Consider the following 15,572-nt stretch of genomic DNA (forward strand, 5'->3'; position numbering starts at 1 on the left):
TGCGCCGTTGAGTGCGGCGAGCACGCCCTCCATCATTGCAACAATTGCCCGGGCTGCTGCGCCCACTGACGCTCTCCTGAGGCTGCAGGCTGTGGTGGTGCTGCTGGGCTAGGTCACTGATCGTCACCCTTCAGGACAGCGGGTGGCTCCTGCCCACGCCGCCGGTATTGCTGAATGACGGACTGCTTGAACTGGCGCGCCCGCTCCTCACGCTCCGTGCGCGTCTGCTCCCAGCGCTCTGCCTCAGTCTGTGTTACCACGTTGTAAAAACCTGCATGCAGGTTCCAGAATTGATTTGAGCGTGCACGGATCAAACAGCAGCAGCAGCAGCAGCAGCAGCAGCAGCAGCAGCAGCAGCAACAGCAGCAGCAGCAGCAGCAGCAGCAGCGCTTGAGGCGGCGACGACAGCATGGACTTCGGACACATGTTTGCGCTCTTCTTACTTGACCCCTTCACCACACCTGTTTGCAGCATGAAAAGCTCCATGCACCCACCAACCTACAGGCATCATGGATTGCACGTACACACGCGCAGGTTGGTCGAGCCAGCGGCGGCAGCATCTGGCTTAGCCACGCTTCATGTACTCAATGCTTGCGGCGGTGAACGTAAAGACCAGGGGAAGGCGGCAGCACCGGAAAGTGCCCTACAGTCAGCATGAACCTACCACAAAGCAGGCTGCCGACAGCTTGAGGTAGAACGTGCGTGGATGGGCGGCCCGCATGAGGCCCAAAGATCATGGACAAATGTACCGTACGAGGCGAAAACGTGGTTGGCGACGAGAAACACGGTAGTATGATACCAGAACCGCGAGCCAGCGTTATATTAGCACGGTATAACATTTGCGATGAAGCAGCCGAAACGCTTGCGAGCTATCATAGTCGCTCTGTTTTGTACGGCCTGCTGGCAGCTAGATCTAGTGTGCAGGGAGATTTGTATCTCCAAGTAAGAGACAGCAAACTGGGCATGAGCGTACTGATCTAAGCGCGGAAACGTTGCGTGCGGAGCTATCGGTGCGCTTGAAGGCACTATTGGCATCCACAGAAACCAAAATGGGTGGTGATGCGCCTTCGGCGAAGCGTCGGAAGAGGTGCGCTGGCGGGCGCTGAGGTCGGCGCACAGCAGAGCACACACATGCCTGAGCACTGGCCCACGGCCGGCGATACAGGGGCAACGCACGCCTCGTACATTAGCCACGCCTGGTGGATGCCCCGACCTCTGGCACGGCCAGCACCGCAGGTTGAGTAAGGACACAACCAATGCGGCAGCGCTGCCGTGTCGCAGCCTGCTCCCACACTGTGATGGCCCCGCCCAACTCATACCAGGGAAACCGCTTTCCCACGAGGCACCATCAAGCGTGTCAAGGTGCACAACTTCATGACATACAGCGGCACAGTGAAAATTGAGCCAGGGCCGCGCCTCAACCTGGTCCTGGGGCCCAATGGTGCGTGGCTAGCAGGCATGGGGGACAACCCATTGTGCTGCACAACAGCAACGCGCCGACCATGCGCCAAGTGGGGCGCATGGTCGGCTCTAAGCCCTGATGACTGCCGCTAATTGGACACCGAGCTGGATAGGGGGCTGAGCATATTTGCTGTGAGGCCACCAACGGGGCCCAGTCCACTCGTCCGGGCCGAGCATTTACCCGCTTCAAACATGGCCCACTGCCGCAGGCACAGGCAAGTCGTCGCTGGTATGCGCGTTGTGCATCGGCCTCGGCGGCCGCCCACAGGTGGGCAACAATTTGTATGCAGCAACTCACGCTCGCTACCAATTAGGCAGGGATGTTGTGATGCGCTTGGTCATTCGTTGATGGCGGCTTGCGCTCCACGCCGCATGCAGGGTGTCGAAGGTTGCCATGCCATCTGCCACACGTCCCTTCTCCCTGCCATTGTACGCGCTTATCCATGACACGCACACGCACGTAGCTGCTGGGCCGCGCCGACAACCTGGCCAAGTTCATCCGGCGTGGCTGCAGCGAGGCCTGGATCGAGGTCACTCTCAGTGGGGGCAGCGGCAGCCACGACATGGTGGTGCGGCGCGACATCAAGAAGGTTGCTCGCGAGGATGGCGGGGACAATGGCTACTCCACAAAGTGGCGCCTCAACAGTGTGCAGGGACTTGGCACTGGCTGGGTCAGCACGCAGAGACCTGCTTTGAACTTGCAAAGTGTTGTCGTACATGTGTTGCAGGCATGCTAAACGGGCCCATAATCCATGCGTGCTGAGCGTTTGTAGTCGTGTCATGGTTTGCTTGATCGTGCTGCGCAACCAAATGCAGCAAAGCCGCTGTACAGTGGTTGCGCTCTTTCTCACGATCCACGTACCCGCCCTTGTACGCCCCTTGACTCAACCCGCAGGCCGTGACGCGAACCAGAGTGAGGTGCACGACCTCATCAAGGAGCTCAACATCCAGTTTGACAACCTGTGCCAGGTGGCGGGATGGGGGGGGCACGGCGCAGAAGGGGCTGCAATAGGATGGCCCCGCCGCCGGGACAAACAGCCTTTTTATAGGAGCCTGCACATAGAGCACCGCCTTAAACTTCCACATGATATCGACATTGCCTTCACCTCCCCTCTCCCACTCGTGCTCCTGCCCTTGCCCTGATCTGCACCTCCACCCTCACCCCTGCCGAGTGACCCTAGTTCCTGCCTCAGGACCGCGTCAACGAGTTCGCGCGAATGGACCCCTGCCAGCTGCTGGAGGCGACGCAAAAGGCCATTGGCGACGCGCGACTGGACGCCCTCCACAAGGAGCTCATTGTGAAGAGCCGCGACGCCAAGACTCTCGGCACGGTGCGATTGAAAGGGTGCAGAGGCAGCTGCGTGGTGACTCGCCATATTCACGCCCTTGATTTCACCTCGGCCCACCACCTCACTTCAATCAACAGAGGACAGCCTCGTAGATTACTGAGCTTTGGCTTGCTATGTTGCCGTCACCCCTTGCAAAGCCATCACCTGAAAGCAGCTGGCCCAATCGTTCTCTGGGTGCCTCCCGCCCCCAGAGCCTGGCGGCGCTGCAGGCGCAGCTGGCCAAGCTGGAGGCCGAGAACCGGGCCCTGGAGCGGGATGCCGAGCGCTTCAGAAAGCGGCAGAAGCTGCAGCGCCAGCTGGATGACATTCGGAAGAAGGTGAAAGGGATGGGGCTGTGCTCGGTCAGCATGTGCAGGTGTTTGCCGGCCCCAGAGGAGCAGCCACAGGTCTGGAGAGTGGTTGCACACAGCCATGAGATGATGCAAGTATCCTGGTTTCGGCAACGGGCACTGCGGTAAAGACACATGCTTTGCAGCCTGCACACCCGCTGGCTGCGCACCCTGTGCATTCGTGTTGCAGGAGGTGTGGGCAGCGGTGTCGGAGAAGGAGGCAGTTGTGGCTGGTGACGAGCGGGCCTTGGAGACAGCCAAGGCCATGCTGCAGCGCCACCGGGACGAGGCTGCGGACGACGCCGCACCCCTCAAGTGAGCGGGCTGGCTGCGGAGGGTGCATGGGTTGGCCTCGCAGTGGGAGGCTGTGCTGCTGGCGCTCCTAGGCTCGTGACTGTTATTGAGGACGCCGCATTGTCGTTGTCACTGATGTGAGGGACGCATGGACGGTACGCCCACCCCCACCCCCCACCCTCCAGGGCTGCTCGGCAGCGTGCCAAGGCGCTCAGGGACGAGCAGCAGCGTACGGCACCGCAGCCCAGCGCCCAGTCCATGGCGTCACGCCGCAAACGCCTGCAGGACAGCGCCGAGAAGCACGTGAGCTTCCAGAAAGAGCCATGGCATCGGAGGGTGCTGGGACAGGACATCTTATATCTTCCTCACGAATTCACCCTTTGCACCCCGCCGCGTCACCAGCCCGTGATCAGGGCGGGCCTGCTGAAAAGGCGTAACAGCACCCCCCCCCCCGCCTCCCGCCCCTCAGATGCGTGAGTTCACGGCCGTCTCCGACCGCATCGGCAGCCTTCAGGCAAAGAGCGACGAGTGGCGCAGCTCCATTGCCCAGACGCAGCGCGAGCTGGCAGCCAAGCAGAGCGAGTTTGCGGCGCTTCCCCCAATGGTGGACAACAGCAACGCGATTGCAACACTGGACGGGGAGAGGATGCAGCTGTCGCAGGAGGTGGGGCCGGGCTGAGGCATTTCCACTGCCAGGGTGGTAGTGCGGGGGTGTGGTGGGCTTCACGCGGTGATGGGCTGGCTGTGCAGCCGCTGACAAATAATGACCACAGCTAATGCCCAAAGAGCAACGTGTACGAGACCGTGCAGCGTTAATTCTCGACACACCCACCCACCCCACCCCTCTCCCCCACACACAAAGACATGAGTGCTTTTTGCTCAAATTGTGCCACACTCACATGCGTACCAGGTCATGGCTGCTGAGTCTGACATCAGGGGTCTGGAAGACCGCCAGACCCTGCTGCACAACAACATCATGAGCATCAAGCGTGAGCATAAACTGTAGGACCTTGCGGTTGCAGGGCCACAGGTGGCGTTTCTCCCTTGCGCACATGCACACGCGCACGCGTGCACACACACACACACACACACACACACACACACACACACACACACACACACACTCTCTTTCTCTATCTCTATCTCTATCTCTCCCTCTCAGCTTGGTCACTATCATGGGTTCCTCATAATTCTGTCTTGCCTTATCACGTGATGCCCCTATCGATGTCCTCCAGAGAACCTGGCGCAGCTGGACAGCTCGCGGCACCGACGCCTTCAGGCAATGGACATGGCACGGCCAGGGCTGCGAAGCATGAACGCGTGGCTGGAGCAGCAGAAGGCGGCGGGCGCGTTTCAGGGCGAGGTGCTGGGCCCCTTGGGCCTTGAGATCACGGTGCACGACGCAGCCAGCCACTCACGCGTGATTGAGGCGGTGAGCGCGAGATCCAGGCGGTGTGTTGGTGGAAAGAGGGAAGGAGGCAGCTGAGGCCAGAGTGCAGCAGGCGGCTAGTGACCTTCAATGGCGCACCAAGAGTTTAGCTCCTCCCGTCTACATCACGATTGACCTTGCTCAGCGCTCCGATGTACAACTACTCCCCTTGTCAAACGACGTCACTTCCAGGCGTGCCAGGGCATGCTGTTTGACTTTGCGGTCACGTGTCGTGCGGATGACGAAAAGGTGTCGGCGCAGCTGAAGCACCTTGGAATGGCGGGCACTGTGCACGCGATCACGTGGGCCCTGGACCAGCCCTACAAAGAGCTGGCAGGGCCGGCCAGCACATACCACCAGTAAGCCTGGGGTTGGGCCCTTGGGGCGGCGTAGTGTGCTGCAGCGGGCCTTGACTTTTTGTAGGGGCTCCTCATAGCAGCCGCCAGGCAGCAATCAGGCGCCGCTTTTTTGTGCGCAACAAGCCACTCTGAACAGAGCTGACTGCAATTCAGGCTGGATCCACCTGCCCCGCTATGAGGCGCAGTCCAGTCCCGGGCACAAACACGCACACTTATCCCTCTTTAATCCGCCTCTCGTGCTTTCATCCCCAGCTACGGTGTGCAGTGTACGCTGGCAGAGCTGATCAAGGCGCCTCCTCTGGTGATGCAGGCGCTCACGAGCGGCCCCCCAGCGCTCAGCAGCAGCCTGTTTGCTTCCGACAACGCCAAGCTCGACGCGCTGCTGACTCAGTGAGCATGGGCCGCAACGCGCGCACACAAACACACACACACGCAAGCAGGTGCGCGCGCTCGCGCGCGCGCACACACACATGCACGCACGCACACCCACGCACACCCACACACACACACACACACACACAGTCGCCGTTGCTGCTGGGTCAAACTCGTGCGTCATGTGCACCTGCCCGTTTTCATGTACATGATGGCCTGCCTTGGATAGCCAATGGTCCACTGCTGGGTCACATGACGTTTACGCCCCCATATCCTGATTTGAGTCATCCGACATGCACACATGCATAAAATTGCCTGCATGATGCATTGGCCCTGCCTTTTTCTGCAGGAACCCGCGCGTGCGCACTGTGTACACCGGCAGCTGTGAGCACCGCGTCATCAAGGCCTCCTACGACAGCGATCACGGACGCTCTGAGAAGGTGCTCATGGCGCCGAGGTACCTTGGGGGTGCAGGGCTCACAGCTGACCCACAGGTGGGAAGTGCACAGGAGTTTGAGAAAGGGCGGGGGAAACTGCACAATGCAAATGATACACACAACAGCCTGGTTTGTGGGCTGCATGCCATGCAGGTTAGGGGCTGCGCGCACAAACGCCCCCCTCCCCTAGGCCGCTCATGTCAGGCGCCACGATTCTCCGTTGCCCCTGCCTTGTACAGGCCAAGGCGCAGGCGCAGGAGCGGCTCCAGCAGGCGGAGGCGGAGCTGGCGGATGTGGAGCAGCAGCTGGCACAGCTGGGGGCGAAGCGCAGCGGGCTGCTGCAGCAAGTGCAGGGCAAGCAGGCCGAGCTCGAGGACCTGCAGAGGCAGCAGCAAGCCTCCATCAACAAGTGTGGGGGCGTCCTATGAGTGTATCGCACTATTTGACTGCCGGGTCAAATCATCAATGCCCCGTCCGCTTTGCGGCCCTTGCGTGCTCTTTTTGCACAACCGCATGCAGTTGGGCGATTATCATTGCCTCTTCCGTTGGCTGCCTTAATATTACCTCCCCTCTCCCACTCACCCCCTCTCCCTCTCACCCGGCCACCACCACCACCATCTCTCACACTCCTCTCCCCCCCCCCCCGGGCTGCAGGCACCAACAGCTGCGCAAAAGCATACTGTTCTTCCAGAATCAGGTCAAGACCAAGGAGCAGCAGCCGGACCCCCTGCGCTCCAAGCCGGACCTGGAGCAGCAGCGCGACGGCTTTGTTGAGGACCACTACAAAGCGGTAATAGAGCTGATGCAGCTGGTGCGCTCACAGTGGGAGGGCGTGCGGGAGCGCGGCGCGGCTGAGCTGGCGCTCAAGGAGGCTGAGGCGCAGGTGCGCGGGACCAGCAGCCTGCTCGAGGGAAGGGGGTATTTCAAGAGGTTCTGTGCGGAGCACGGAGGCCGGTAAGCTGCCAGTTTTGGAGTGCACATGTTGCCGAGTTGCGCCGCATTGACCCTCTGTATTGGCAAAGCAGGCAGGCTGGCTGCCCACGCAATTATTTTTGAGTGCTGCTGGTCGCAGGTGTCAGCCCTGGAGAATGCCACTAGCGAGCGCAAGCAGCACGAGGCCTCGCTCAAGGAGAGGGTGAGTGCGTGGTAGGGGGGCGCCCCGTTGAGAGCAGCGAATTGAGACGGCATGCATCTGCACGCAAAACATAACACAAGGCTGCTGCACCCCAGCCACCGCCATGGCGACCCTCATCGCAATGCATGCCTGTGACAGGTCAACAAGGCGCAGCACCTGGTGGGCCGCAGCCGCGGCATCTTGGAGAGGGCCCACAGGGCAGCTGAGCTGGAGGCCCCCCTGGATGCAGCGCTTGAGCGGCGGCTGGACGCGCTGCCGGACGACATGTGAGGGGGCTGGAGAGGTGGCGGTCAGGGTCAAGACGTAGGAGCGCAAAATCAGGGCTGGAGAGGTGGCGGTCAGGGTCAAGACGTAGGAGCGCAAAATCAGGGCGGGTTGCTTCAGACCCTCCTTGCACTCTTGAATGTGGACTCCAGTCTTGGGACGGCATCTTTATACACTCGCCTCTCAACTTTGGCGCCCTGCTGGCCCCCCACCCGCCTCCCCCCGTCTGCTCATGACTGCGCTGTCTGCTCCACGGCCCAGGGACGTGCTGTCACAGCGGCGCCAGGCGCTGGAGGCGGAGGTGGCGGGCATTGTGTGCAACAACCCCCGCGCTCTGGAGGAATACCAGGAGCGGCAGCACGCCATAGAGGACCTCAGGCGGGACGTGGCCAGCGACGAGGGCGGCCTGGCCGCGCTCAAAGCAGAGATGGAGGCCGTCAAGGTGACGAGGCTGGGGTGCCGCACATGGGCTGCACAGGGCGCGCATACGATAGTTGCGGGAGGAAGGGGCCCTGGTCTCAACCCAAAACCCTGGCACAGTGGTACTGGGCATTGAGCTCGGTGTCTCTTCGCAACCTCCGATGCTTCCCCCGCCCCTGTTCTCCAGTCTGATTGGCTGCCTGAGCTGGAGGAGGTGGTGGCCCGCATCAACACAGCTTTTGAAGCCGCGCTCAGCGAGATCGGGTGCGCGGGGGAGGTGGCTCTGGACAAGAGTGCCGGCACAGAGTACGACAAGTACGCCATACGGGTGAGAGCGCCGACGGCACACAAACAAGGGTACTGTATGTTTGTGGGGCCAGGGCGGTGCAGCGCGTGACCACCGGGAGGGTCCATCACGGCTGTTTGTAGGCACTGGCTGCGCTGCATGCACCTTTGCAAGAAACACTGGCGGGCACAACTGCGGCCCCACCTCTCGCCCCGCTCCTGTGCCTGCCGTAATACGCCTGCAGTACAGTACGTCCCACATCCCCTCCGCTTGCCTCTTAAACGCGCAACCCCAGATCAGCGTCAAGTTCAGGGCGAACGAGGAACTGCAGCTGCTGACGGCGACGCGGCAGAGCGGTGGCGAGCGCAGCGTGAGCACCATTCTGTACATCATCGCGCTGCAGGGCGTCACCGTGACGCCCTTCCGCGTGGTGGACGAGATCAACCAGGGCATGGACCCCGTCAACGAACGCAAGGTCTTTGGGCAGCTCGTCGCGGCTAGCACGCGTGAGGGCACACCCCAGGTGAGCGGTGCATGTCTCAGGGGCGGTGAAGATGTTTCTCTGGCGTTTCGACCACAGTGCCACTGCCTCTAGGGACCTCATGCAGCACGCGCTGCTGTCCTGCCGCCTCACGAGTCGACACCTTTGTGTCAACACAAACCCACAGTGCCCACCCTCTCACACTCATCTACACTGGCCCCAATCCTCACATACCCACCTACCTCGTGTGCATGTCCCCCTCAAACTTCCAACTCAATCAGCATATCTGCACCCCCATTGCAACCCCACTCAGTGTTTCCTGATGACCCCCAAGCTCCTGCCAGACCTGGAGTATGGCCGCGACATCACAGTGCTGCAGATCATGAACGGCGCCATACTCAGCAGCAGCACGGCAGGCGTGGCGACCATGAGCACGGCCACGCTGCTGGGGACGCGCACGGCGGCGCCAATTGCAGCGCGCGGGTGAACAGCGGTCGCTGGTGCGCTCCGCAAATCTTGTTCATACATGTGTGCCCTACACTGTGCAGCCCAGCTTTGGGACAGGCCTTTACAACAAGCCCAATTTGGCGACATTTCAACGTGGTCTATCAGTGCAGCTTGCGTAGTGCGTGTGAGTGCTCAACCCGCCAGCCTAACAGTGCAATGGATTACCAAGCTGTTTTTGCAGAGTTGCGGGTCCAGGTTACAAGGAGGATTGTGGCTGTGCGCCGACCAGCAGCTTTCGCAGCTGAAGCTTGATCACCTTGCCGCTGGAGTTGCGCGGCAGCTCAGGCAAAGTCACCAGATGCCGCGGGAGTTTGAAGGGCGTCAGCCCTGCGCTTCGACAATGCTCCTGCAGCTGCGCGCCTGTCACAATTTGCAACCGATCCTGTGATGGGTTGCGCACAGCTGGGTGCTTCCCGGTGCCCTGCTCTCCACGCCATATGAACCCAGGGCGCAGCACCACTGCAGCAGCCACCTGAAGACAACACGTGGGCAGGGGAAGGGGTGAATCAATGAGAGCCCTTCGACTGGAAGACTGAGATGAGGGGGAGCGGTGACTTTGCAGCACGTTCCCACAGGTGCCCACAAAACACACTACTACTGCTTTGTGCGTTGGACACCTTTCAACCCCAAGGTGGGGACCTACCACCTCGCCCAGCCGCTTGTGGGGAAGCCCCACCACTGCAGCTGCCGCCACCGCCGGGTGTGACTCCAGGGCCGCCTCCACCTCAGCCGCGTGCACGTTCTCGCCGCCACTCTTGACGGTGTCCTTGGCACGGCCCAGCAGCCACAGGCGGCCCTGGGTGTCGAGCCAACCCAGGTCGCCCGTACGCAGCCAGCCACTCGGCAAGAGGGCCTGCGGTCCAGGGTGGTGCAAGAGTGCAGCGCGAATGCTCTGAACCTCGTTGGCTGGCTCGCATTGTCGCAGCGCACACTCGCAGGAACGTACCCCACAGACAGCGGCTACTGATTCCCAGAGCCCGTTCGCAAGCCGCCTTGCAGCCTGCCCACCTGCTGTGTCTGCTCAGGGTCGGCCCAGTAGCGCGACATCACATGAGGGCCGCGCGTCAGCACCTCTCCGACCACAGCTGGGCCCGCCTCCCCGCCGACAAGGCAGCTGCTGCCCCTGCCAGAGCCGCCAGTCTCAGGTGCGCCGCCCACCGCTATGACCACCTGGACGCCCGGCGCCGGCACGCCGACGCAGGCGCCCCCTTGCCCAACGGCATCACCCCCGTTGCTGCTCTGGTTGCAAGTGCCGTCGCATCCCCCACACACGACGCAGGTGCTGCCCTGGAGGATCTGATGGCGCTGCTTGAATGGGCCGCAGCCACCTTCCACGCCTGCCGCGCCTTGCATGGGAGCCGCAACGCAGTGGAATGTGATGGAAGAGGCGGCTTCTGTCATGCCGTACGCGCCGCTGACGACAGCTTGGGGAAACAACCGTCGCACCATTGGCACCAGCCGCGGCCGCATGCCGCCGCCGCCCACCAGCACGCGCAGCACTGATGGCAGGCAACCGGAGCCCGTGGCTGTGCCGTGACGCTGCTGCGCCCTGTTATCTGTTTGGCCTGCGCCTGCCGCCAGGTGTGCCACCATGTCCTCCATCATGGTGGGCACCGCGATGAGCGCAGTGACGCGGTGGTGGGACACCAGGCGCACGGCCTCTGCAGCCGAGTACCTGGCCAATCACGGACGACAGCGTTGGGGAGACGGGAGAACCGCGCGCCCAGATGAGGCAGGAGTACTGCTGCCGCCGGCCGCAAGCAGCATGCAGCATGGGTCTGGCCTGCAGAAGTGTCACGCTGTGCGCAGGGATGCTCTTGAAACCTTTGTCGAGGTAGCGACGCGTTCCTGCCCCATACCCCTGGACCCTGACGCCAGCACCCCGCACCTGGGCATGAACACCTGCTGCGCCCCGGCAAGCAGCGCCGCCAGCGCACTGCTGAGGCCCCCGATGTGGCAGAGCGGCGCCACGTGCAGGTACGTGTCCCCGCGGCAGTAGCCCACTACGGCCAGCTTAGCCATGGACTGCCGGGGCGGAGCGGGGCCCGCAGCCCCACGGAGGGGGGGGGGTGACAAGAGTGCCAGACCTGCTCACCCTTTCCACCACAGGCTATCATCTGCTGCCTGCCGAGACACTGTGCTGCAGGGTTCAACCAACATGCAGTTCATTTACACCCAGCTGGCCTTGAACGCACCTGGTGCAGCAGCGCCGCATGCGTGAGCACCGCGCCCTTGGGGGCGCTCGTGGTGCCGGATGTGAAGCAGATAAGGGCGGCGCCGTCCGGGGGCTGCAGCAGCTGCAGCTGGGAGGTGGGCGCCGCCGCTGCCACTGCGCCACTGCCACTGGCATGCTCCTGCTCCTGCTGCGGCGAAGTCAACAGGTCGGCGAGGCAGCACGACGACACGAAACACGCCTGCTGCCCCAATGTTTCCGCGGCCGGCCATACGACGGCGTCGATTGGCGTCAGCAACACTGTAGTGAAGCGCGGGCAGCCGTGCTGGCCGTCCGCCACTGATTGCAGAAGCGCGAGGCAGGGAGTGTCCACAAAGACCAGGGCCGGCGCAACCAGCGCAAGCGCCGCTGCCAGCTCTGCCGGCGACCAGCGCCAGTTGAGGGGGCAAACAATAGCGCCGGCATCAGCGGCTGCCAGGACCGCGGCCTGGTACTCCGGGGTGTTAAGCCCCAGCAGCCCTACCCTGTCGCCAATGCGGCAGCCCAACCGCGCCGTCAGGGCGCCGCTGACGCGCACCACTGCATCGTGCAGCGCGCGCCCAGATGTGCTTCCACCGCCGCAGTGCCACACGCCAGCCTCGCCCCACTGCTGACGTGTCGAATCAATTGCAGCTGATATATGCGCCATATTTTCTGGGACGCATTGGTCGGAGGCGCGCGTTTTGATGATGACGCGCGGCCTGAAAGCGACCAGCAAACGCAGCTTTTGCTACGATGCACCTCAAAAAAATGAGGCAAGCCTCTGGTTGTGCACATACCTAGCTTCCAGGGCCTCACGCTTTCCTACGCCCGGCCGTGCTGCGTCATGCCGCACGCTGCACTGCAATGAGACCAGTCTGAGTACGGTACCCTGGGATTGACAGGGCGTTGGTGCCCTGCAGCCAAGGTGCTACCGGTACCGTATACTGAACAACTTCAGTCGTTATGTGGTGCTTCAGCACTGACACTGCATTGCTTTGCTCGAAGGCCGGGTCAACCTGCACAGTCAAAGTGTTCGGACACATGCACACCCGAGCTGACACTTGCACACCCCAGGACCTGGCACGTTGAACACGGCTTCAAAAGGTGATGCTTACGGCAGCACAACAGTGCTTTGTAAGATGGTGACTACAACACAGTTGCATGCTCTTGATGTTTGCTGGGTGCGAGAGAGGTCGCTCGGACGCTAGGTGGTGCATGGTGGAATGTCAACCATTTGGGCTGTGCATGCGCAAACGCATGGGTGGTGCTGGCAAAGGGACAGGTGTTTGGTCCCCATTTGACTTGAACGTAAAACATTGCGGGTCAAGACACGAGGGTTGTGCGCCTGCACCACATGCATTTGTCGCAAGGGTGTGCAGGTCTGCGCTATTGGAAAACAGCAGCGACGAAACACCCACGACATGTATCAGTGTATGAAAGTCATGGTGCGTTCCTGTTTCAAAAGACTCTGCCCAAGCGCGCCTAAATGGTCACCTGCGGAAGCGTTGCAACATGCCGTATCCCTGAGGTGCTACTGGCTTACCAGCTCGACTACCAGACTGCCTCCCCCTGCTCCCACTCCTTCGACACTTCCTTCATTTCAACAGGCGCCTGCGACGGCATGTCCTCGCCCTTCTCGGCCCCTTTCACAGCCTCCGCGGCTGGAAGCGGCTCGGGCTCGGGGCCTGACGCATGCTCCTGCTCCATCGACTCCACTCGAGGTGTGCCAGCCAGTGGCGTCGCCATGATCTGGGGGGTTGGGAACGACCGTTGTCAGTGGACGGTAAAGGTCAGATTTTTATGGTAGGGGAGGTGTGCTGAAGGATGCTCCATCCGTCCCGGCAAACCTGTCGGAGTTCGGCGTCCGTTGAGCTCGTATGCCTTATTGAGCTTTGTTGTGATTCGAAACAGGCTTGTGCTATACGTGTGATTTGCTTGTCCTCGAAGAAATCCCGTGTTGCCGGGTCGGCGACGCACACAGGTATGTGCGATGCAGCTGACCTGGATGCCCCGCAGAGCGGAGCTTCCCGCAGGCACAATCTCCTGACCGCCTCTGCGGCAAACATCGTACACTGGTTACACGGTGTGTGTATGCTGCATGCCTGGAGAGAGAAGTGTTGTGGCCCGCAGATGCGCTACAGCTGCATTGCACAGCAGCCAAAGCATGCGCGAGACGAAAGGGCGGATGCTCCACAGGTATGCGCGGCGGGGCCCATCATCATGATCCACCGACACGAGGTTGCAGATGAACCTGAAGTCAAAAAGGAAGTGCGCGTAATGCGTTGACAGCCGCATGGCAGGCCTTTTATCCTGGGCGGCCGGCCTGCTCGGCCACGCTACCCCAACATTGGCTGCTTTACTGTACACAAACGGTCAGCCTGAAAAATAAAAGCGTATGTTCAGGAGCGAGTCATGATATCAGGCAGGAGTTCAGGAGGCAGCAATGTGCGCAATGTTCAAAAACAGCCTCTGCAGGCACATACAAGGCACGAGTTGGTGGGTGGCAGGCAGGTCGGCACTGGCCCAAAAGCCCACTTCATCGGGCGGACACGCAGGCGAGGCTCAATGGGGTAGGTGCGGGGCACACGTGTGTGCTGGCGGGTTCGAAAAGTGGTTGCTGGTTGTGAAGACAAAATCTAATTGCGTCCACGCAAACGCTGGCTTGCAGCGAGATGACAATGGGCGCATGATAAACAAGATTGGCAAGTGGTGCCCCCACACCTGCTGGTGCCGTTGATCCTATCTCTTTCTCCCTCGCCCACCACTTCACGCTGCATGATAGCTACTTCACCCTGCCATCAGAACACTCCAACATTGATCAACCGCAGCAAAGCAAAGCACACGCACACTGGCGCAATTGCAAGCCACCCCCTCGCTGGCGCCTCACAGGCCGCCTCCAAGCGTGAAGCGCTCCACCAGCAGGGTGGAGGCCACGCTGCCGCCCAGGCAGCCTGCAGTGATGCAGAACCCTGTGACGGGCCCAAACGTCGCCTCCTTACCGGGCGGCAGCACTGCAGGCGCGTGCATGCAGGCGGTGCTCAGCAGGTGGCCCTGCGTGAGGCCCAGGGCCAGCACCAGCCCCAGCGGCCAGTAGTCCGTGCTGAGCAGCACCGGCAGCTGCCAGGGGGACGGCGTCACGACGTGGCACACCAGCAGCGCTGCCACTACCCCCAGCCGCAGAAGGGAGTAGACCAGCAGCGCCGCGGCGGCCGGGGGGCGGCGCCCCCAGGGGCCCCAGCTGCTGGCGATGCGGCCAGTGACGTCACCCAGGGCGAAGATGACAAACATCATTGGCACAAAAAGATCACCATCCCAGCGACCTGGAAGTGCAGGGTTGGGGTGGAACGGGTGGAGGGGGTGGTAAAGTGGAGGCAAGGGTCCACCTGTCTGCCAATGTGGTTGGCAACGATAGGCAGAGCATCTGACGATGACATGCCAATGCTGGGCGCGCAGCGGAACGGAATGCACAAGGCTCTCAGACTGGAGGCTGCATGGGCGCCGCACACCGCCGCGGGTAAAGCTAGTGGCTCACCGTACTGGCCACGCGGCGCGCAGGGGGACACCGTAGCTGGATTGCCAGCACCACAGATGAAGGCTGTGACGCCCGGCCACACAGCCAAGCTGCCCGCCATGCACACCACAATGGACACCGCGTAGATCAGAAAAGGCCACGTGCTGCGCTGCTGGCCGCCACCAGGCACAAGCTGGCTCGCCTTCGCCGGCCCCGCACTGCCATTGGCCTTGACGCCCCGCAAAACACCAGGTCGCGGGCCGCTACCCTGGCCCTGCACACCCAACGCAGCACCGTTGGGCATTGACTCAACAACACTGCCCGCCACGCTGCTGCGACGGCCCTGCGCCCACTGCTGCTGCGCCGATGACGACGCCACAAACGCGGCCGTGAGCCCTTGCTGCTCCTGCCATAGCAACTGCTGCTGCTGCTGCTGAACTGCAGCTTCGAGCATCCCGCGCAGCGCGTTACTGCTGCTGCTGCGGTAGAACCTCAGGGCGGTGCCGCAGCGGTATGACGACGAGGCGCAGTCAGCAAACCCCGCACCCGCAGAGTCATAGCTGCTGGACATGGCCTGCTGCGGCGCGGACGCCGCCAACAGCCTCGATGACCCCGCCCGGCCGCCGCCTGGCACTGCCAATGGCGCGGTGACGTTGGCAGTGCCCCGCAACAGGCGGGGCGCGCCATCGCCACCCACAACGCCCTCCTCCTCGTCCCAACCCGCCTTGTCATCCCAGGCGGTGG

General features: G+C 62.0%; 3 protein-coding genes across 3 annotated transcripts in view; 1 reads left to right on the plus strand and 2 right to left on the minus strand.

The window, feature by feature from the left end:
• Positions 1–1,049: 1,049 nt before the first annotated feature.
• On the plus strand, positions 1,050–9,103 carry MNEG_1167 (Structural maintenance of chromosomes protein 5; the record flags this gene model as incomplete). The annotated part of the gene is made up of 23 exons (XM_014050342.1): positions 1,050–1,087; positions 1,323–1,441; positions 1,671–1,729; positions 1,926–2,106; positions 2,357–2,430; positions 2,655–2,792; positions 3,002–3,127; positions 3,330–3,454; positions 3,619–3,736; positions 3,903–4,097; positions 4,344–4,422; positions 4,669–4,865; positions 5,055–5,221; positions 5,474–5,611; positions 5,943–6,087; positions 6,270–6,439; positions 6,685–6,913; positions 7,103–7,165; positions 7,304–7,431; positions 7,691–7,871; positions 8,037–8,177; positions 8,431–8,658; positions 8,930–9,103. The coding sequence occupies 23 exons, from the start codon at positions 1,050–1,052 to the stop codon at positions 9,101–9,103; spliced, it is 3,213 nt and encodes a 1,070-aa protein (XP_013905796.1).
• A 526-nt stretch (positions 9,104–9,629) lies between these two features.
• Positions 9,630–11,984, minus strand: MNEG_1168 (hypothetical protein; the record flags this gene model as incomplete). Its single annotated transcript, XM_014050343.1, has 6 exons — positions 9,630–9,647; positions 9,767–9,976; positions 10,132–10,362; positions 10,570–10,798; positions 11,012–11,148; positions 11,319–11,984. The coding sequence occupies 6 exons, from the start codon at positions 11,982–11,984 to the stop codon at positions 9,630–9,632; spliced, it is 1,491 nt and encodes a 496-aa protein (XP_013905797.1).
• A 2,216-nt stretch (positions 11,985–14,200) lies between these two features.
• Positions 14,201–15,572, minus strand: part of MNEG_1169 (hypothetical protein) — a gene marked incomplete at both ends in the record, with an annotated part of 3,519 nt that continues 2,147 nt past the window's right edge. The window contains one exon of the mRNA XM_014050344.1: positions 14,201–14,637. Coding sequence (XP_013905798.1) covers positions 14,201–14,637 — 437 coding nt within the window. The remainder of the gene's footprint in view (positions 14,638–15,572) is intronic.

Source organism: Monoraphidium neglectum (genome assembly GCF_000611645.1).
Source record: "Monoraphidium neglectum strain SAG 48.87 unplaced genomic scaffold scaffold00112, whole genome shotgun sequence".
Lineage (NCBI taxonomy): Eukaryota > Viridiplantae > Chlorophyta > Chlorophyceae > Sphaeropleales > Selenastraceae > Monoraphidium > Monoraphidium neglectum.